The following is a 22,423-nucleotide window of genomic DNA, read 5'->3' as shown; positions in this document are numbered from 1 at the left end:
ACAAGCATACTGAGCTACATTGGTTTTTGAGGCAAGGATATTCTGTACTCACTTGAACAGAAAACAGGGAAAAAAGCCAAGATGTCAGTTTGCAGTGTCCCCAGGTAAGAAAAATCACAATTATACCACTGAGGTTCATTGGTGGAAATGGTCACCATAAGTTTCACAAACACTTGTCACTGCCTGTGGTAATTTGTAATTATGTGTCTGTGGATGTCTGTCCAGATGCCAAAATGTCTTCATCTGCATACAAGGAATGCTTAAAAACATGACCTTTCTGGAAAATCTGTGAGACCTTTGCGTATTTTTCCTTGAAAAGCTGTCTAGTGAGATGCCACCATATCTCAAAATGGGAGTTAGAGCACTGTAGACAGCACACCTGTTCCTACTGCGTGGTCTCTACAATTTTCATCTTGTTACTGTGTCCTTCTTAACCAATATGATAAAAGCTTCTTTGCTATTCTAAAGCTGCATTCCTCACACACATGTTTTCACCTGTTGTTTCATGACACTTTGAAAATCAGTTTGTTATTACCTTTTTATTCAACTTTGGCAATGGTGCTTAGTACATCAAATAAACAACAGAGCACTTCTTGGCCATTTTGTACATTCTCTTAACTTGCAAGCAGAAGTCATTGTCACTGTCAATGCCTTGGTGTGGAAGCTGAGAGAGTTGCCCTGCCATGCATCTGCAGGAGAAATTATCCCATTTGTGCGTGATTTTATTTTCCCACCTGTAGAACAGGGGTAAACAATGTTTCTTCACCTCTATAAAGTGCTTTGAATGCTTCGGATGGAAGAGTTAAGCAAGAACAATTATTGATAACAAAACAGTCTGGGTGTTACTTGCAGCAAACAAAACTTATTACCAGCTAACTGGCAGTTTGATGGCAGAGAATGAAAAGAGAGTAGTGAGGATCCCGGAGATGAGCTCCCATCTGAATTTTGAGGCAAGTCCAGAAAGGTTGAGGGCAACCTGCATGCTGTCACCTCCCTTTGTCTAAATTACACCTAACCCAAGCGCTCTTGGTGCTCCTAATTGATCAGAGACAGCTCCACGCAGAGTGAGCTGGAAGACTAGGTCCTGTTTGCCACAGGTATGCCTAGTCTCCAGTTGCATAAAAAGCTATAGTGTAATAACTATTTCTGTCCACAGCGTTGCATCCCACTTCTAACGTAGAACACTTGGCCTTTAGAAGCAGGAGGTAGGAAAAGGGGCACCGTAGTTTTCTTTGTCTGTTTGGCAATTAACCATTCACTGGCTTTTTTTGTTGTAACACGCACTTCCTCTCTTGTTTTCATTTAAGCTTTGTGCACCATGGAAATTAATGTGGAGAAAGACAAACAGACAGGAGAGACCAAGATTGTCTCTGCTTCACCTATTGGCCCAGATGGGGCCCATCAAAGAGGATTCAAAGTCTATGATGATGGTACCAAGGTAGTCTATGAGGTTCACTCTGGTGGCACAGTGGTAGAAAATGGAGTACATAAATTAAGCTCAAAGGACGTAGATGAACTTATGCAAAAAGCTGGACAATCAAATGTAAAAGGAGGGTACGAAACAATGACTGTGTCAGACAGAAATGCGGTAGCTGATGGAAACCTTAGCCATATGAAGGAGCAAATGCTCTTCAAGGAGGCAAAACTGGAAATGATACACAAACCCAGCAAAGGGCACGCTGTGAACCCTCAGACCCAAGACAAACCTTGTGGTGGTGAAGCCCCGGAGGTCAGCACAGACCAGCCAGTGACGATGATATTTATGGGCTACCAGAATATCGATGACGAAGAGGAGACGAAGAAAGTGCTGGGCTATGATGAGACCATCAAGGCAGAGCTAGTCCTGATTGATGAAGATGACGAGAAGTCATTGCGGGAGAAGACAGTGACAGACATCTCCACCATGGATGGGAACGCTGCTGAGCTGGTCTCTGGCAGGCCCCTGTCGGACACGACAGAGCCCTCCTCTCCCGAGGGGAAGGAAGAGAGCCTGCCCTTGGAAGCTGCCCCAGGTACACAAAAGAAAAAGCGCTGTCAATGCTGTATTGTCATGTGAACGCCTTCCCCGCTCTGGGCAGCTCCTGCTCCATCACTTACCTAGACCTCACTGTACTTCTAACTGCAATACTGTGAACTGGAAGTGAATGCCTCCATTGCCTTGCAGTTGGGTTGCTTTGCTTTCTAGTTCTTCAGGAAGAGGAACACATGGTTATTTTTCCATCAGACTTACTATTTGGGGTTTGGGGAGGGTTGGGAAGAGTTGCTTCTTTTTTTTATTGTTTTTTTTTTTTTCCTTAATATTGCAGAGTGAGATATTAATGGGAAATGGAACAAATGTTTTCATATTTATTTGATTTATATATATTATATATATAGTGAAAATACTTTCTACATTTTTTGTTGGATATCTGGCACGCTTGATCAGATTCCTAGGATTTTGTGGGACTCTGAGTTTCACAGCAGCCAGATATAAGAGCCTTAAAAAATATTGCTTCTTTTTTTTTTTGAGAAAAATCACATCTAAACATTATTTTATAGATCCTATTTTTTATTTTTGGGGGAAGGCTTAGATCATTTTACCGTTTTAATTTGCTAAAACTCAGACAGGTCTTTCCCCAAAAGTTTGCATAGTTTTGTTTTATAGTAACTTTCCAATTTAGTTTGCTGTATCAGAAAAACCCATCAGCCATTTCTGCTTATTGGTGATATCAAAAGTGGACCTTAATTATTCTTTCAAGAAAATGTATGAATGATGATTTTGCCTTACATAAATCTTCCAGATTACAGTATTGTATGTGTACTTTATCTCCCCAAATTAGAGTTGGAATTAACTTGACATGAAAAAAATGCAGCTGTCACACTAACTGAAATGGAGTCATTGATCTAATTATTTGCCTTTCAGTAACTCTGCCAATGTTTATACATGAAGTTTTCCTGCTGAACTCCAGTAGATGAGAGATACTGCTATTTCCTTAGAATATAAATGAACTTCTCTCACAGTCTGACCCTGTTCCCACTGCATTCAGTCCTGAGGTTCTCAGCACTGGAATGGGGGCAGGGCCAAAGTTTTATTCTCTCATTCTTAGGGAAGTATAACTTCTCGTAGAGTGTCCCTCCAGTGCACCTACACAGTGAGAGGTGATAGGTGTGATCCTGCCCTGCTTTCCCAGGTAAAACTCCCATGGAGGCCCACTGGAGTTTTGTTGGAGCAGCTGTTTCTGAGGATCCTACTGCTGCAAGGCTAGCACTTTCAAATACTGCTGGTGGTTTTGGATGCTTCATTTTCCCATGTGGGACACTTCAAAGAGGCCTGATTTCCAGCAAATCTTTCTTCAGCTGTCCTCTGAAAATGAGGCCTGTTAAAAACAACTCAAGATGTAAGTGTAAAAAGGCAAAGGCATCCAAAATCAGTAGATGTTTCTTTGTTTCTTGGTCCTTTGATTCTTCTAACTACAACGAAAAAGCAGACAGCTTTTTCACACAGATGTTATGAGCCTGATTCTTGTCTCACACTGGTTTTGCTCAAGTGCAGCTTCATTCACTCTGGTGGAGTTAGTATGGATTTATAACTACAGAAGTGAGATTAAAAATCAGGATTTATATTTTCTGATAGTGTTACAAAGTACCAAATATCATTTTGAAGTGTCTTTGAAACTATCAGAGTTCAAAAATCAATAACAGTAACGAAAAAGAAAATAAAAAAGTTAAAAAAAAAAAGGGAGAAAAAAAGAAAAAAGAAAAAAAAAGAAAAAAAAAGAAAATGACAAAAAGCCTCTTTTCAGTCTGAAGTGGTTCCTATGATATTTCTGTTCTTTCTTGGATGGTGCTTTTACTGCATTAATTGTTAGTTCAGAGCATCCGGTTAAATAGAGTTCTTGCTCTGTACTCTTTTCTTTCTGTGCCAGTAAAAAAGACACTTGTTCACACTGGTGGTAACATGAGGCACACTAAAAACGTACACACAAAAATCATGCAAAGCCAGTTCCTGCATTAGATTACTCAGCTGTCAGTGTGGAGCTGGTCAGTGTAACTTGTCACCACTGCCCAGGTGACAGTCATGAAAAAGAAAAGCAAGCAGAGAGTAGGAAAAGACAGCGACATCCACATGACACCTGCAGAAGCTTTGCTGGCCTCCATATCACTGCAGTGGCCAGATTTAACAGACTTCTGCACACTCCTCCCACCTCCCCCGGGGGCTTTGGGATGGGAGAAGGACCAAACTCACCCAAAGAAGCTCTGCATATCATCCCTTGACTCAGGCTTAGGTGATTCGGTTTTATCAAAGAGGGGGAATGACCGCAGAGCCCCTCATTGTGACAATAGGTCTGGTGGCTGTTCGTTGGAAACTAACAACCTGTGTTTTGGGTTTATTTGGTTGGATTGTGTGGGTTTTTTTTTTTTTTTTTTTTCCCAGAAACACTAGCCATTTATGAATCTCAACATTTCTTATAATGAGACCCTAACTTTTCAACACCAGGGTGGCCTGGCAAGGCTGCCCCAGGCACAATTAGGACCCTAAAGCACTGCAACACAAAGGGTGAAGCCCTTTCCATCTTGCCCCAACCCCGTGAGTGCTGTAGGAGCCAGGCATGCTTTGCAATAGTTCTCTCACTCTGGGGCCTGTTCAGCTGATCAGTAATGTTCAAAAACAAATCTTTCAGCCATCTCCTCCTGGGCTGGCTGGTCATCTCATTGATTACCACCCTTTCCTCTCCAGGTGTGATGCCACACTGGCCTCCCAGTGTCTACCCGGCCCAATATTTTTTCCCCTGCTGCTTCTCTCCCGTACGCACATTTTTTCCCCCAAAGCCTTCTGCTCGGGAAATTCGGGTTGTCGTCTTTACCCTAACCCGCTCTGTCCATGCATTTCTTCAGCCATGTGCTCCCTTGTCAGATGACTTTCTGGTTCAGCACTGACTCAGCATTTTGGGGATGACTCCCTCAGTGGCCAGCTTTGGGAGATGCTTGCTGAGGCTGGGACCAGAACATCTCTGAAACCACTGCACCATCTGAGGCACAATGCGGCGGAGAGATGGTGGCATGCAAGAGTCCAGAAGTGGGCCTTTAGTGGTTAGAAGTAGAGCACAAGCCTTAAACCTTAATACTGCCAAGTACCTACTTCTCAGTACTCGTAGCTAACTTCGAGTGCCTAAGAAGGCCAGTGTTTTTTATGTATTCATATGAACTCCATGGTTAATGGGCCCCAATAAGATACAGAAAAGATAAAGGTTTGTCTGCATAGGGTTTGTCTTTACCGGTCAAAGTCAGTTCCATGTCTGAGGTCAGGAAAAACACAAAACAGAAACAAATCAGTCTGAACTCAGAGGGCTTTAGCTACACCAGCTGAAACATGCTTACTCCAATCATCCTCTTCCACAAGGACAGCAGCCGTGCTTGGACATCGGCTTGTCCCTTCTAGCCGTTAGCCTGCAGCCAAATTACGGGAGGAATTCAGATGTGTTAGCCTAGGCTGATGAGTGTAAACCGGCTTTCCAGGGCTGCTTTGGGCTTCAAAGGGATTGCTTTTCTCTTTGCCCTCAGATAGGTAGCTGCCAGTGGAAATTCATGCACAATCAGGCACAAAGGAAGAGGTCTGCTCTACGGTCAAGCAGAGAGAGATTTTTGTAAGAATCATTAAGGGAGGGGTTATTTGTATCATTTTAAGCAAATCTCCTGTCTGTTTTACTTACACCATCACATGTACATTCTCAGTTTCATCATTAGGGAATACAAAAAAATAGGCTCAGAAACTGGTTCAGTGATAGCATTTTGCCACAAAAAAAACTGCTCGCCTTAACTTTTTTAAGAAAAACAAAAAAAACCTCTTTTCACTGTATCTTTTCCTAGACTGGGAAAAAGTAACCTATGAAACTTTTTTATATTTTATATTTTCTGAGTTTCTATGAACACACTTTCCATGTTGTCCCTCATTTGCATTTAGGGACTATTTTTTTTGCAAACCACTGCATTTTATGTCCATTCTTTCATTTTTACTTTTTTTTCCTAACAGAAGAAAAATACAAATCAAAAAACACAGCATTATGATTAGTGGCTAGGCAATCTCTTTCAATTACAAGAATATCAATACAGAAAGAAAAGAATTACAGGGTTGTTTTCTTATTTTAATTTTCTGTGGCTGATGTACTGTATGGTATATGTTTACAGAACTCCTCTGTTCTGCCTTTGTGATGTTATCTAAATGAATGACAAAGTAGGTATAATGTGCCATTTGACAGTTTGCCTTAGCGCTCTTGAGTTTCCTTCTTCTTTCTGTATCATCTTTCCTTTCCTTCTTATTTTCTTTCCAAAAAGTGCAGGCTGTATTCCAAAGCTGTATAAACACAACATTATCTTTCAATCCCCAGCAAGAAAAGTGTGTGCAAGCCCTTCACCATGAAGCATACCTCTACCAATGCAATAGAAGACTGCAGCAAACTAAAACACATACACCCAATTCTGCTGTGTGTAGACCTATTTCAGTCAACAGGACTACGCACAGGAGGAATGTGTGTAGATGTCTGCAAGATCAGGGCATGAATGATTAACACAGTGTGTAGTTTGGGTGTTATTTGTGTACCTGTACCTATTTTACGCACTGCTGAGTTTGCCAAGGGTGATGTAATCTTTCTTAGAGGTTAACTCTGAGCATTGTTGCTTCTGCTGAAACAAAGCAAAATGGTGCTTAGCTCCTGGTAGGATCAGGTCCTGAGTCAGCATTGCTACCACGGCGTGAGCAAGTCATTAAGTGGGACTTCCCAAAGAGCTAATATATTAGTCCCCTGCCACCATACCTAAGTTCACTACTGATTCTTCATGCTTAAGATTATAGAAGTATAAAAAATTAATCAGAGCAGAAAGATAGCATAAAGAGTTGCTAGAGAAATAAAAAGTGTTATATCCTTTGATGTAGCTCAACATCCAAATGACATGCTTGGAAAGTATGTGGGGATATAATAGAAAATGTAGTATTTTACATTTGTGTATTTTTTTAAGGAATAAATATTTTTGTAAAGAGATACAAACCCTAAACAGGGATTGAGTTTCTGAATATCATCCTTCCCATGACACTGAACCTTTGAACTTTTTCATATGTTTATGACAATGCCCAGCTTCTTGGGATCTTTTGTAGTCCTAACCACAATTTTCTTCAGGAAGCAGGATCGCAACACTTTTTAAAGACTAAAGTTAGAAGAGTAGAATCCAATATACCTACTATGAACACAGCTAAATAAGTAAATGTATTTCACAGAAAGAGGTGGACCTATGCTTTCTATAGCTAACAAATTTCTTTATCTAGAAGGCCAGCATGGTAGGCAATAGTAGAGAAGTATGGCTAAATAGGAGAACTGTAAGTTTTTTCATTTTGTCATACTTTATCCAACATTAGATTTCAAAATGCAAGAGATGGGCCACTGGAAAGAATAGAATGAAATCATTTAGAGAAAGTAGAGTATTTTCCCACAGGCTGAGATGTGGCTTCTTTATTTTTTCTGAACTCACTCAGAATCAACCAGTTCTCTCTGTCTGTTAGAAAGTTTAGGATTTCCTTCAGATTATGTTTCATAAGCCTTCTGGGTAGCAAGAGTAAACTTGAGTTGTGAGCTTAATCAGGGGTTGCAGGCTATGACAATATCGAACAAAAATGTGGACTGTAATTTTTGTATGTAAAAGAGTAAGTTGTACGAAATAGCTGAATTTACTTAGTTTAGAATATAAATGGATTGCCCTCCAGTCCAAAGAGAATATAAATCCAACTTGTAATATAAACTTATAATAATAACTTAGCTTGTAAATAGTGACAAGGGTGCATGAAGTTCTTAAAAATGTCCCACTTGTATTTAAAATGAAACCATTATAAAACTGAGCTCTTTTCCTCATGGGTTCAAAGAGTCTTACAAAATCTATAGCTTTTTTCCTGTGGTGGTTTCACTTAGGCTGTTCAGTGGATTAAGAATAGGCCATTTTTCTTAAGGGCAAACTTGTGAAGAATTCTGAGCCCCTTCCTCCAGTTTGCAAATGCTTCTCTTATTTTGAGGGACTTTGCTGGTTTTCTATTGCAAAGCTTCCCTGCAGTCGTTTCCCAGATTCTTGTCAAATGAGGATTTAGGGGTTTGTTTGAAGAATTAATCTCTTTCAGAAACTGAAGATAAAAAAAAAAGAACCCAAACAATTTTAATTAATTTTTTAGGATTAGGTAAGTAACTCAAGTCCACCCGTTTGGGTATATTTGTAGAGTTTTAACTTGCATTGGTATGTTAGTGATTCATACTGGAATTTAGACCTTGCATACCTTTTGAGTAGGTCTGTAAGACCTAAAGACTTGTCTGTGAGCATAAAATAAGGCACCCAAACGGCACTTTTTAGGTTAATGGGATGACCCAGACAAGTCAAATTTAAGCACATGCACAAATGCTTATAGGGTCTGGTCTTTAAACAATATGCTACAGGCAAGGCTTATGCTGCTTTATCTGTGTCTTCTCATTCCTTTAATTAGGTGGATTTTTAAATGGTATTGTGAAACTGGTGCACTTTTCTGCAGAGGCAGGTTTAGAGCATGGTCTCCTTGCTGACTGTGTTTGAAAGTAGACAAACACCCTCCAGGAACTCTCAAAAACCCCAGCGCCTGAAGAAGGTGAGGGTGAATTTCATACCTGCACACAAATACAACATAAAAGAGGCAGTGTTCAATTTTAATTCCAAATTTTTCCCTTTGCACACCTCTATTCCAGACTCTGCTTGTCCCCTGACTGTGTACTTACTCTCATTCTGGACACTATTGCTCAGCTGCTCCTTTTTTCCTCCTCTCTCTGCTTCCCTTTTTGTGGTCTTTTATGAGCAAAAATAGTGAGAGATAAGAAAAGAGACTAGAGTCAAAAACCTCACCTCAGGCCTGTTGGCATGAGTCCCAAGTAAAAAGAAATTACAGTATCCTGTCCTCAGCATTTGGACATTTTCCTACACTTTCCTAGATTTCTAGGGCAGGTTTCACACTAGAGGAGTACTCTACTATCTACTCCCTATCGATCCCATGGGTTGCTCAAACAGTGGGTTCCATTAAAATCTCACTATTTAGGTAAATCTGCTGTCTCTCTTTCCATTGCTGTGGGAACACACTAAGCCCCCCAAGGCCATATGAGCTAGATATGCCCAAGTGCATAAAATATCATCATTCAGAAGCCACTTACAGGAGCAGAAGACAAGCCACCCCCACTGATTGTCAGGTTGCTATTGGCAGGGTAAAGATTTCAGGAGAAAAATGTGAACTGCCCCACAGACTGATACAGCATGCAAAGGCATTCTTAGTAAAATCAGCTGCCAAAAAGCTACTGGTACTCCTCCAAGATAATGTGCTGGTCAGAGAGAGGCAAACTCAAAAATAAAGACAGTTTTGTGCAGCTGTACAAATTCCCAATTGAATGCGACACTTAAGCTCCACTAATCTTAAGAACTTGCTTGAAGTGTAACACATACTTAAGCACTGTGCTGGTTAAGGGTGGCCTTGAGGATATGTTAATATCCCCGGTGTCTGTGATTAAGGTATTTTACTGATGATGGGCTCAAGTTTTGTCACTGTTATTTTGCAAGTATGGATGTAGGCACTGCATATGGGCAGATACAGGAGATGAATTCATTTGAAAGCTTTTTGCTTTTCCAGTGGCCACTGAATCTGAGTGCAGCAAAGGTAGCCAAGAAAGAGCAGGTCAGGACAAAGGCAAAGAAAACATTTATAAAGGTTTCCTGTCCCTCCCAACTACTTTCACTCCATAGACAAAGAATGACTCTTTTTAGGGGTTCAAGAAAATGTTGTGTAAAATGCAGCTTTTATGGTGAATGTAGGTTGTGGTTGAGATTTTTTTTAAGCTTTAGTCTCCCACTTTCTTTGTGAGCTAATGTAAATAAAATCCCATTTTGTTGGGGTAAAACTGCTGTGCTAACACTGGATTAGAATTGCTGGGGATAGCTGCTGTACTTTGTAACCTGAAGTGTACTTTTTTGACTGTTATGTTTTTTCTTCAGATTAAAAAAATGAGTACAAAAAAACCACAAAAATAAAAAACCAAGAACACTGCCAGCAACAGCCATGCTGTAACTATGGCTTCTCTCTTTTTTTGTTTTTCTCTGTACAGTATTACTAGTAAATAAATCTGCCTTTTCACTGCGCCTACTTCTGTGTCTTTTTACTGTGTTTCTCTCTAACTACCACTCTTCAAGATGTTCTGTGATCTCAAGGATGTACTGCACTGCAGCTGCCACTCTCGATAAGAGAATTAAAGTACTAACTCCACAGCAGGGTTGGTTTTTTTTTCCTTTCCTCCACTGCTGTGCCTTGCTGCTCTGAGTTATTTTTGTTAGATGCTTCAACACATATTAACTCACTGTACCTGTTACTGTCTCATCACTCTTCCCTTTCCTTCTCCTGTGATACTTTGCCAAGCATATTGCGGACCCTGTTGCTCCAGGAGCACATGGCATCTTTTTATATTTGTGGGAGATAAAGGATTGGCTTTGGTCAGCAAGGCTGTGTGTCCTGGGTCAACTTACTTCCTAACTTAGGAAAGTATTCCATATGGCATATAAAATTCCCCAGAAATAATTGCTAAAGAATTAAAAGACTGCCAGAATGAACAGTGTGCTGCTTTCTTCCAGAGCTTATCACAGGTGATGTCCTCTGTGTTTCAAGACTGGAAGAAGCTTGCCATAGTCTGACTTGTAAGGAAAAAGGAAAAAACCCTTGTGTAGTTTTTTCCCAAGATGTTATATTTCCTGAGCTTAGAAAAGTGCTAGGATGGGTAATGCAGCCATGCATCATAAGCCTCCTTCAAAGAAATTTAAAAATTCAGATTAAACTCAGCCATTTAAGAAACTCACCGCAAATCACCCATTGCTGCGTAAGTACCCTCTCTCTGCTCCTTTCACCCAGTAGCCATACAGATAAATGTATATGCACACACACACATGTATCTATCTCAGCCTTTGCAATATGGTACTTTTTAGCATCACAGAAGGGAAAATGGCCAAGTGCATATAAAACTTTGCTGCTTTATAATGTAGTGCTGAAGTCTTGCAGTAGGTGGGGCTTCAAGTTGGAGTTTTTTACTACTTGTGTTTGAGTGACAGAAAGTCAATTTTGCCTGCCCTAGAAGACTCTGTGAATGGTTGGAGAATTGTATGTTTCTGTCACCAAAGGACCAAAGGACTAGAATTGACTCAGCTGAGAGCAGTGATCATAACCATTTAAATTTCTTTGGGTTTGCAAAGACCTTCCTAATTCAGGAGGTGTGTTAACAGAACAAAAGGAAGGATCGTGATCCTGAATTAGCAGAAGTGTCTGTGTGAAGACCAGAAAAAAAGAAGAGCATTATTATGTGCAACTAATTTGGACACTTGGACACTTCAGGTACATATTCCATTTGTTGATGCATACCACAGCCTAGCTCTTATTTTCATTCCAGCTTATTTAACTGTATGAGAAAGTTTTCAGCTGAAAACTCCTCCACTGCACAGAACTGAGTCATCCAAGAGAACCCCAAAAGCAGCCTAGACAATTCTGATATTGCTGTTGTTACAAAAGTTTCAGAAATGAAATATTTCCATGCATTTCCCCTTTCTAAATCTCTAGGGAAGAAAGTGACATTGTGATTTATATTTTTTTATTTATTTTTCCTCCCCCCACCCTCATAGCAGGTAGGAAGAAAGAGAATGCTTAGCAGCTGGTGAGATAGCATGGCATTCCACTGAAACTCTTCTGGAGTGGTTCCCTTGAGGTCAATGACTTAACAGAGTAAGGGCATATTCAGAATGTGCAGGGGCAGACCTCTCAGGTTTCTGGTCTTTTTCCTTTAATAGTTCTGTGTCCTTCTAGTAACAGAAGGAAGACAGGCACTTACTCTGAAAGTTCAACACTGGAGGTGTTCAGCTACTTTGTAGCTCATTTTCAGACTACCCCTTTCTTTTCTGCAGGACCCTCACAGCCTAACCTTGGTCCCTCAAAACTCATACCAACTCAGCAACAGTCTTGCTTCACACTACGATATTGCTGAGGTTACAGAATGAAACCTCTAAGGCTAATAACTGTAGCATTGGATAATAAAAACTTGATAAGAAATAATGTTTGCTGTCCCAAGACCTCCATTTGCAGTGCCCATCTGCTGCAAAAGGTCTGCTTAGACGTCCGTTGCAGTGTGCACAGTCGTATATGAATCCTCTGTAACTGCTCATGAGGGAAACACAGGCTGGTCCTCAAAGGAGTTTCAAAACCACAGAATATGGTTCAGATGTGCAAACCATCATCCATATTTATCCATGGTATAAAAACTACCTGCTTCATTGTCAGAAGTGTCTAGTTGACAAGATCATCTTCTCAGATGAGACAAGCAAGGAAATACTTGCATAGAAGTAGAGTTTGCTATAACAGACTTGAAGGAGGGAACTTCCCAGCATCAACCCCCAAAAAAGAATAGAGTGAATAATCAGCTGGCAGAGAGAGAGATTTGGTCGCTCCAGATTAGGGGTAGGGAGGAGTTGTGTTGCTGCACAGGCCTGCAAACCAACTTGATTGCCTCAGAAAGAAGGGAATTGGCTCCTGTCTTTTATAGACAGCGTTTCCTCCCAGTGCAGAAAGCAAGCTCTCTGAACTCACTGAGCACTAATAAAGATGCTGGCCCAGATCCTGGGAAACATCATTTTCAATTGCTGCTGCTCTGCACAGTTCAGCATGACCTCACAGTAAGTCCCCCACCTCCAGGTCTACAAAGGTATGTAGAGACAACGTTATCCCCTTGATTTAGATGGGAAGTATAGGTACCTAAATACTCCGGTGGGTCCAAGTTTTTTCATATGTTTTACATCTGTAATTTAGGATAATTGGCACTAGCCTGCCTCATGGGGATGCAGTGATGTGTCTTTAGTGTCTGCCACAAGACTGCAAAAAAGTGGGGCTTACTCTGGGTACACAGCATCACAAAATGTCTTCTTACTGTTGCAGTTTTTGGGAGGTTTTGCTTGTAACGGCACTGCCAAAACAGAAAAAATGAGCTATATTGCAATCAAAACCAGCCATTCACAGCAGTCAGGCACTTGCTATGAGTGATGGGTTTGTGAAGATTTAGGAAAAAAGGGTATAGCGGTAGCACTTTTCATTACTTGGGAGAACAAAGGGAGAAGATCAGGAGGAGGGAAAAAGGGAGACAAAAAAGTGACTCAAAAATGGGTTGCTTTCTCAGACATGACATATCAGTTCAGCTTCCTTTTTGAGTATTCCATTTTGTGTAATGCATCACTGGCTACAGATTCCCTCTGGCTATAGCTGAGTCTGCTCCAGCACTGGCAGCAATATGGTAGCTTTTGTGGGCAGGGGGGAGTTGGATAAGCTAATTAGCCCTGCTGTTCGCTTGAGCATAACCTGGTGCTAAAATGACTGTACTGCTTTTTAGCCAGTGTGGTTACCTCTAGACAGCATGGCATTGAGGTTTGTAAGCATCCTATGGTTTAAAAGGAAGGAGACTGTTTAGTACCAGGTCTTGATCGTTATATAACACCAGTACCAGATCAAGTATCAGAACATCTTGACCACTATATTTCACTGGAGTGTGGTACACATACTGTTCAATTTAAAGCGAATGAGATTACTTAACCCTAACATCTTTTTAACTAGATTGTTGGGCTGCTCGGTCCTTGTTACGTTGTAAAAGGTTTCTTCTTAACATGCTGTGCTAAGCTGTAGAAACGTCTTTATTGCTGCAGAAATAGGGGATCATGAATGGATCAATGGGTAAACAGAATAAATGCTTCCTTCTGCTGACCAGGTTAGCAATTTTATATTGCAAAGTGTGGTTACGTTACCAGTGAGATGGGGTAAAGTGATGAATCTGTTAAATACCACATGCAGTTACACTCTGAGAAGAGGGCTCACATCTAGAAATTCTCCAGTGCTGCGATTTCAGTCTGGAGTTTTTGTTATAGAACTGGGAGGTTGTCAGGGGGTTAGTAAATTGAGAGAGTTAACTAAGATTTAACTAAGATTTAACTAAGATTAACTAAGTTAGTAAATGGGGAGAGTTAACTAAGATAGTTCCACTTAGACCAACCTGGGAAGAAAACAGACCTTAACTTAGCATGAGAGAAGTCCCATTTTTGCTGCTACAACTTGCACTGCAAATCTAGTGCTATTTTTTTGAATCTCCAACTTATGGAGTCAAACAATTCAGAGACAGTCTTTTCTAACATTTGAAAGAGACAGGAAGAGAAACAGTAGATTCTGGCCTTCCTGGCTAAGAATGAAATCTGGAAAATACTTGCTCTAGTTGTATGTACAAGCTCTGCAGAGCTGTGATATTCTGCATCTCCTTTCCTGTGGTATTTAAGAGACTGCAGACACTATTCTTAAGCACTGTTGATTGTAATGAGGAAATGATAATAAGATATATGGAGAAGCTACTGAAAGATCACACACTGTTTATTTTCTTCACTTATTTTACACATACGGATTTAGAATTCACAGAGCTGGAAATACTGAGATTACTTCACTGATTTATCTTCACAGTGTGCCAAACATTTGCCAAACGTAAATAAACCCAGGACCTACCACAGAGGCTGTAGCCTGCCTGTCTCCATGTTCTCTACTCATTACAACTGCTACAGAGAAAACATCAGGGCTGAAAGCTGTAGACAATATTCAGAGTATTTAAAAGCTGTAATTGAAAGTGGAAATAAAAGGAAAGCAACTCTTTTCTCTCATCCATTCTCTCTAATCCACAGACTAAAATGGATTAAACCCAGTCTGATGTTAAAGGACAACTTTCACAGCTTAACAGCTGCAAACATTGCAAACAGGACCGCCAAGCCCCTTAGAAAAAAAAGACACATGCGCTTTCAGGATCAGGACCATACACCCCAAGCCAGCCCAGTGAGCACAGAATGCCTGTGTGGGAAGTCAGTCAGGGCAAACGTTTGCCACAAAGCACTAGAAATAAAGAAAAGTATTGAAATTAGTTGGGAAAAATGCTCTCTGATGCAACAATGTTTTTAAATGTCTCTGTGTGCCAGAGAGATTGAAGGCTGTAAATAACCATCCCAGAAAGAGAAAATCAGGGAGGGGCGCACAGGCTCTGACGCAGATATCGAAGAAAGCATGCCCAGCTTACTCTGAAGAAGTGCACTACTTGTCACCAGCAGCACTAGGGAAGCAATTGTTTTGTCTTTTACCAAAGAAAATGAGTGGCACACAAGCAAGATCTTCTTTTCAGGAGAGGCCCTGCTGTGAGCAGAACTTCAAACGGCAAATTTGTTTAAAGCAGCAAGAGCTAAATGGGGGTTGAGGTTCTAGTCACACTGCCTGGTACCTGGCATGTACCAATATTATCCACTATAAAAGCACTTGTCTCCCCACAGGTTCCAGACATAATTTTCTTCTTATTTGTTCAGTAATTTTCAACTCAGTACAATTACGTTAAGAAAAGTTCAGCCAGGAGATTTTATAGAAAAACTAATAATTTTTTTCAATATTAAGCAGTTAGGTTAGTGAATTGTGATAGAGGTTGCTGAAAGCTATGCTTCTCAACTAAATGAGAAACAAAATGTCCAGTCAAAAATAAAGAATACTTCCAGAGCACAGACATGCGAAAAATAAGTTGGAGAAAAATGTAGCCCTTCTACTAGTCTTTGAACCCCCAGGAATAGCATTTGCCCTACAAAAATCAGACATGTGCTTGAATTTCATAATATGGGTAGTCAAATGAATCTGTTTGTATCACTCCGTTTCATTCAACACTTCTTCACAAAGACCCAAATAACTGGGAGCAGCAGAACAGTCCCCCAGATAAGCTATGCTATAAAGCAAACACCACTTTTGGAGAACAGCGTTATTAAACAGTATCAGGCAGAGAGCTAGGTAACAATGAAACGCAGTTAAGTGCTCCAAATGAACTGATCTGCTTGACCTGCAGTGATGAAGGTCTTGATTTCTATGTAACTAACAGCTTCTCTTCCAGGACCTCAATTTTGAAGAGATACCTTCCTTGGCCCTCCGCTGCTGGTGGGTTTGGAAGCCAACCATGTATGGTCCTTACAGAGCATGGGCGGCCAGGATTGTGCTGGGCAGGAAAGGGAAAGAGGCAAAAATTATTGCTGCATGCTGTTCTATCTGAAGGAGGCTGAGAACACTGGCATCATTACAGCAAAGTAAATAATATTGGTTTTATTCACTGGTGAAAATGAACAATCAAAACAGAGCAGAACATTCCCCCATGCTGAACCCAAACTGAAACTTTCTGAATTAACTATTTGTTTAAAAACAGACCTGGGGTTTTTTTCAAAATCAGAAGTTTCAATGCCAGCTGGAGGCATTTCAAAAAACAATCAAACAAGCCCACACCAAAAGAAACAACAAACAAAACCAAACCACACAAATTGGTATTTCATTTGAAATACATTAAAAATATTGCTTTGACATTACCAGAATATTCCCTTCAATTTTTTCTATGCAAAATTATTATTAGTGGAATTCAATGTGATTTCATTCTCTTAGAGCTCATCTGTTTACAGAAACTTTGCTGTTCAGATTCAAAAGCAAATTTCTCTTGGCTCCAGCCAGCACTGCACTCCTAGCTGAAGCCTGGAGGGCTGACACTACTGTTTCAAGTCTAGTGTGTATGACAAGGAAGAGCTAGCCATCAGCAACAGACACACAGCTGTATGCTGTCAGTACTAGATGATGCTCCTTTCTCTGCTGAATCTGGCCAACATCTGATTTTTCCTTCTCTCCCACCTGCTGCCTCTTTCCCTCCAGCCACATGCATATTTGCACAGCACTTCTTTGAGCACTGCTGCTCTGCATGGATGTCTCTGAAGCAGAGAGCACTCTGGTGCAGATTGACGCTACCACCAGAAAGGAAGGCTCAGGTGTAACATCCATTACCATGAATAAGAAGACTAGTATGCCCTTTAACAGACGCTAAAGCTTCTCAAGAACAAACGACTGATGGGGAGCAATTGCTATTACTGGACTCATCCTCCCCTGGACACAAATCACTCTTTGTGTCATACGTACATCACGAAAAACCTAGGCAATACTGACGTGTGTAGGAAAAAGAACTTCCAACCTCATGTAATGTCCGATCCCAAAACAAACTCCTTTTCTCACTTCCACTGCACGAAGTAAGGAAAACTCAAATCAGGTAGCTGAGGCAAGAATATAAGATGTTTGTGCCACAAAGATCTTAGTGAAAAAATGTGTTGGAGATCCCTTAGCCCTTCAGAGAGGTTTATGAGGTGAGAAGCATTCGGAGAAATACTCTCCAGAGAGAAGAACACAGCCTTAAGCCAGAAATTCTTCAGATCTGGTCACTCTTCAGAGGCTTTTGTTTCTGCATCCCTCTCTCAAGTCATCTGAGCTCCCTCCCTCAACATATCTGCTGTCTAGTTTTTCAGGTGGAGACAATTGTGCATCTAAAGATAGCAATGTAAGCATTAATCAGTGTTTATAGCAACTATCTCCAGTAGGTTGTTAAGCAGTTCTGGTGGCTTCTGCCTGTTTCAATATGAATAATTAACACTGAGCATAACAGAGTTACCAAGCCAGAGTTGCTAGCTCTGTTCAATTAATTTTGATCCTTAAGATGAAATCATAGAGTCATAGAATGATTCTATGATTTCATCTATGATTTTTAAAATCCTCTCTTGAATAAAACCTATGTGTTTTGGTAGAGATAGGCTGGCACTCTGTGTCCATAAAAACACGTGGTGCTGTCTAAGTGCCAATACTACTGCAAGGTAATTCAAGGCCCATGTTGATTAGTCATATGAACAGGGTAGATTAGAAAATCACCCTTTACACTGGCAGGGAAAAGGATTCCCTCTCTATTGAAGCAAAGTGGCATCAGTGCTCCCTAGCAGGCTGTAAGGTAGGTGATTTTTTGTAGTTCAACACATTCACATTCCCACTCTTGACTCTTGCAGTGGGGGTCAGCAAAGACAGAAAAGTGCCTAGTTAGGCAAAGCATGGCAGATATCCACCACCTCATCTGCGTGGAAGGCAAGTCCTCTGGGAGAAACCAGACCTACTGGCAGGAGGGAGTCGTGCGTGAGGAGAAGAGGGGCAATATTTGTAGATTTTCTCTGGTGTGAAGAGATAGAGAAGCATCAGGCAGCACAATAAATTGCAGGTGGACAAAAAGCCAACTCTTCACAGCACTAATGTTGAACATGGGATGCGGGCTTTAGGCTGCTTGGCAGGTCCATCAAGGAGACCTCATGCCATTTACAAATTAGGGTCCTTATTTTCTGAGAGCAACCAATGTACCATCTAGTCTGCAGTAAAATTCAACAGGTAAAAGTAAACTTGGGAAATACCCCAGAAAGCTTGCTTTTCACCATTTTTTGTTTTGCATCACAGCCTACTGCAGTCCTTCATTAGGCCAGAGCTATCGCAGCCCAAACATGGGTCTGCTGTCCTTGTGATTCAGAGAAGAGCGGTGCATAGGCCACAAAGATCAGGAGCCAAGCCAACCCCCAACTTCAGGGCTAGGCAAAGCATGAGTTTTGCAAAGGGTGAAAGACAGACATATGATTTAGAGCTGGACGCACAGCTTCTCCCAGAAATTGGTGAGCCAGCATCTGTGGTTTGAGGTGGATCTGACAGTGTTTGTGTAGGGCTGTGCTGCACAGAGCATCATGTCCACATCAGACCCACTATTTACCAGACCTGCAGACAAAGACAAAGTGCCTGCATAACATTAACTTCAAACACAGAACACCCAAACCTAATCTAGACAAGCTGCCAGACCTAAAGGTAAAAGTTCAACTTCAGTCACAATAAAAATGATAGCGTTCAGGTCTCCAGATGTGAACTTCCCTTCCATTTGCTGTTTAGGTTTAAAAATAGTCTCTTTGAGGAAATTCATTGCTGTGGAGGATCAGCCCTTACCAGTTTTGTTTTGAAGGCTTCAATCAGTTTCAAAGACTCATTGGCTTTATGCTGGACTCATAACTGGGCTGAGCTTGACCACAGACATCATAGCCATGAATAGTTTTATACAGAAATTCTGACCTGTGTGTAAGTGTGTGTCTGTTCATGTATCTGCAGACAACTTTCCCCTCTCCTGAAACAACAAATGCAGGCTTCAGTTTATTAAAAAATGTTTGATATTAATTCTAAATGGTGTATCCTTTTCTCAGTATTTGCCTTCGGGTTTCTCACATTTATTGAATCTCAAGCTCACTGAGACAGGAATCACTTTTATTGTCAGCAGTATATCACAAGTATCCTAGAATGTAGCAAGAAAAGGGCAAAGGTGGAAAAATTCTGATGCTTCATTTCAAAAAGTTGGCCTCAGACCCTACATCTTACAAAATCTGGTAAACTTTCAGTTGTGCAATTACTACCCTCTCTGGAAGCAGCAGCTGGAGTCCTGGCTCTGCTGCAATCAATGGGAGTCTTGTTTCTGATTTCTTGGCACCAGGATACACAATGAATCTGTGTGTGTAAAACTTTCCAGGCCTGGATCCTAAAAAATTTACATGGAAGGATGTACTACTTTACATAAGCCATAAATTTAAATCAATGTACTAGTATTACAAATACCTGCTTTCCATGAAGGAAAGTTAAGTTTAAAAGAAAAGTCTATTCTGCTGCCATAAGGTCCTGTAAAGCTTCCTAATATATAAAAGCATTTATAATTCTATGAATACAGACAGTGTAGTGTATCTCTTTCCCCTGGTAAAGAGATATGAGAGTTCAGTCTGGACATCAAAAATTTATGAAAAATACATGAAAAAAAGAACTTCCAGCACAGCCATGAAGGATAGCCTACTGAAGGTATGAAAGAAATTTTACTTGGCGCTTGTTTATCTCTTAAAACACTGCCTATATAGACTTTAGCCTGTGTGACTCATTGACCCACCTTCAAGATTTTTCAGTGACGTCTGTGTATGCCTAGCTCTGACATGAGCAACCTCAAGTTCCAAAGTTTCTGAAAATACAAATTGTCCAAAGGAAAGTTAGGATGATGTTTGGATTAGTTCTTATTTCCAGCAAGGCTGTGTGGTTTAGTGCAAGTTCGTCTTTTAGATTCCTCTTTTTCATTTGTATTTGAATCAAAACTGTCGTTTGTACAGTACTGTGAATTAATGTATCAGAAAGATTGAGGGCAACACAGTCTGGGCTGCAATGTATATAGCTCTTAAATAAAATTAACATCTAGCAAAATGGATGGGGAATGAGGGGGTGATATGTTAGACATAGTAGGACTGCTGATAGAAGCGAACTGAAGGGTCTATAAGGTAAATAAAAACATCAGAACTGTTCCCAGAAACTGTTTAATCAAAAACTATTAGTATCATGAAAGTGACCACATTTTAGAACTTATAGGTGGTCCCAGAAGACTATAATTTTTGTTTTCAGATAAAGTAATAAACCCAAGGTGGTTACACATATGAGTCTTGCCTTGGCAGCTGACACAGTGTAAACTTAGACCTCCCTCAAGAATCATAACTAGTTTAATGACAATTTAATACTGCTAATAGCAAAGTGATAGCATTTTGCATTATAGCATGTGTGCCTTGTGCAACTGACTCAGTACACTTGATTTTACTCAAGTACTAACAACCTAAGTATCTGTGGAATACCCCTCATTATTTTTTGACAGTAAGTGAAGAATGCAATGGAAGTGGTCTTTAACAAATTAAGTACAAAAGATGCTGTAAGCTATATTTTAACTTTTAGTGTGTATTTTAAGACATGACCAAGTTGTTAGATGTAAGATAGATTGCTTCTCAATATCAGAGTTAGTGCCTTATGACTGTTCTGTCAAACAAGAGTTGGGGTACTTTAAAATGCACTTCAAATCACTCCTGAATATTTGCACTGAAATAATCCATGTTCTAGAGTTCTTCTTAGGATCAGAAGGAAGAGGAACTGGATTAAATTCCTCTGGTCCTATAATGCAATTTGCTAAAAGCTCCTAAGAAAGCAATAAAATAGTTCCTCCCTGAAAGGCCCAAAGAATGCCAGCACAATATATAAAGACAGCAGATACTTGTCCCCAGAGAAAAGCATACCAGGACATCCTGTCTGGGTCCCACTGTGATTAGTGCTTGAAATTCTGCTGTGTCCGAATGAGGCTGGTTTTGGTATATTTCTGATGAAAATTAACAGATCATGCAGGTATACCACATAAAAGCCATCTCTGTGGCACTACCAGTTTTAAGTTTCTCAACCCATGCATGAGGACAGCATGGCTAATGATATTTTCACTCAGCTCCAGACACCTCTATACCTGAGCTCTTCACTGTCTCCAATGTAGTGAAATTTCATAGCACCCCATTAAGGCAGAAAAGTGCTATGATTTTTATATGAAAAATGAGGAATTGACGAAGATGCAAATGAAGTGGCTGCCTATGATGAGGTTGCCCAGCTAATTCCTCAGAAACAAACATTTTCTGATGCCAGTGTAGCTCTTCGTTGTTACCATGCACGCACATTTCATTTGCACAGAGGACAAGTCATGAACAGAAAAGCTACTCGGCATATCTTCTCATCTGCAGGGAGCCTCATTAAAAACATGTACACCTACAGGGTGCCCAGCACAGGAACAATTACAGACCCCAAACCTCCTGTATGTAGAATTACATCCCATCAGCTAACACTCTGCCTAGCAATGACATAGCAGCCATCAAGAGGAAAGCATCTGCTGCCCCATAAGTGTGCATCATTGGCATTGGGAACTGTTAGGTATGGAGGCATGTCCTTTTTATTTTACAGACCAGCTTGTTCTGCAGAGTGTGCTTACACAGAGCCAAATAAAGATTATCTGCAGTTGCTTTATGGCTGTATTTGTGCTGGTGCACTGTTACAGGATGGGAGGGAAATACCATAGCATTACACAGCACAGTCATGACTGTTCCCACTAGAGAGGCATCTTTCACTGCTTCTTTGTACAAGCAGCATCCTGACAATATTTGTGGAGGGCAGGAAAAAAAACTGGAAGAAGACAAATGCTATGTCTTCCTTTCTTTTTTTCTTCTCTTTTTTTCCCATTTTCTGCAATGTTCTGGTAGCTCAGTGTCAATTAACACCCAGTTTTCTAATGCGGAGAGGATTACCCAAGTCACTGATTTCTAGCAGGAGCATCCTGACAGAGGCAGGCAGGACAATCGATATGCCTGAAACCACAGTAGCTGGAGATGTCGTTACACAGCAGCAAATGCAAAGTAATATCCGATTTTCCCAGGATAAGATCTACCTTTTCATTTTATAGGCAAAATAAAATAACAAATTACAAACCAGGCTGTGTTTGGCAAGCACTGATCCATTAAAAAGGAAAAGAGGAGTAGCCCCCCAGTTGAAGACAAAGGGAGATTATTTGGTACCCCTATAGTCTCCCTCCATGGTTTCTCAGATTCCCCATAGCTGAAAGCACCAACACAG

General features: G+C 40.6%; 1 protein-coding gene across 5 annotated transcripts in view; it reads left to right on the top strand.

Annotated features, from left to right (window-relative positions):
* PALM2AKAP2 (PALM2 and AKAP2 fusion) overlaps positions 1–22,423 on the top strand; it is a 255,085-nt gene that overhangs the window by 114,133 nt on the left and 118,529 nt on the right. The window contains exon 7 of one of the 5 annotated variants that reach the window (XM_030511673.1): positions 1,308–2,012. The exons of the other annotated variants lie outside the window; for them this stretch is intronic. Within the exon in view, the coding sequence (XP_030367533.1) occupies positions 1,308–2,012 (705 nt within the window). The remainder of the gene's footprint in view (positions 1–1,307; positions 2,013–22,423) is intronic. 5 annotated transcript variants of the gene reach the window in all.

This window comes from Strigops habroptila, chromosome Z (genome assembly GCF_004027225.2).
Source record: "Strigops habroptila isolate Jane chromosome Z, bStrHab1.2.pri, whole genome shotgun sequence".
Classification (NCBI taxonomy): Eukaryota; Metazoa; Chordata; class Aves; order Psittaciformes; family Psittacidae; genus Strigops; species Strigops habroptila.
Note: the sequence above shows the minus strand (reverse complement) of the source record. Positions and strands in the feature narration are given on the sequence as shown.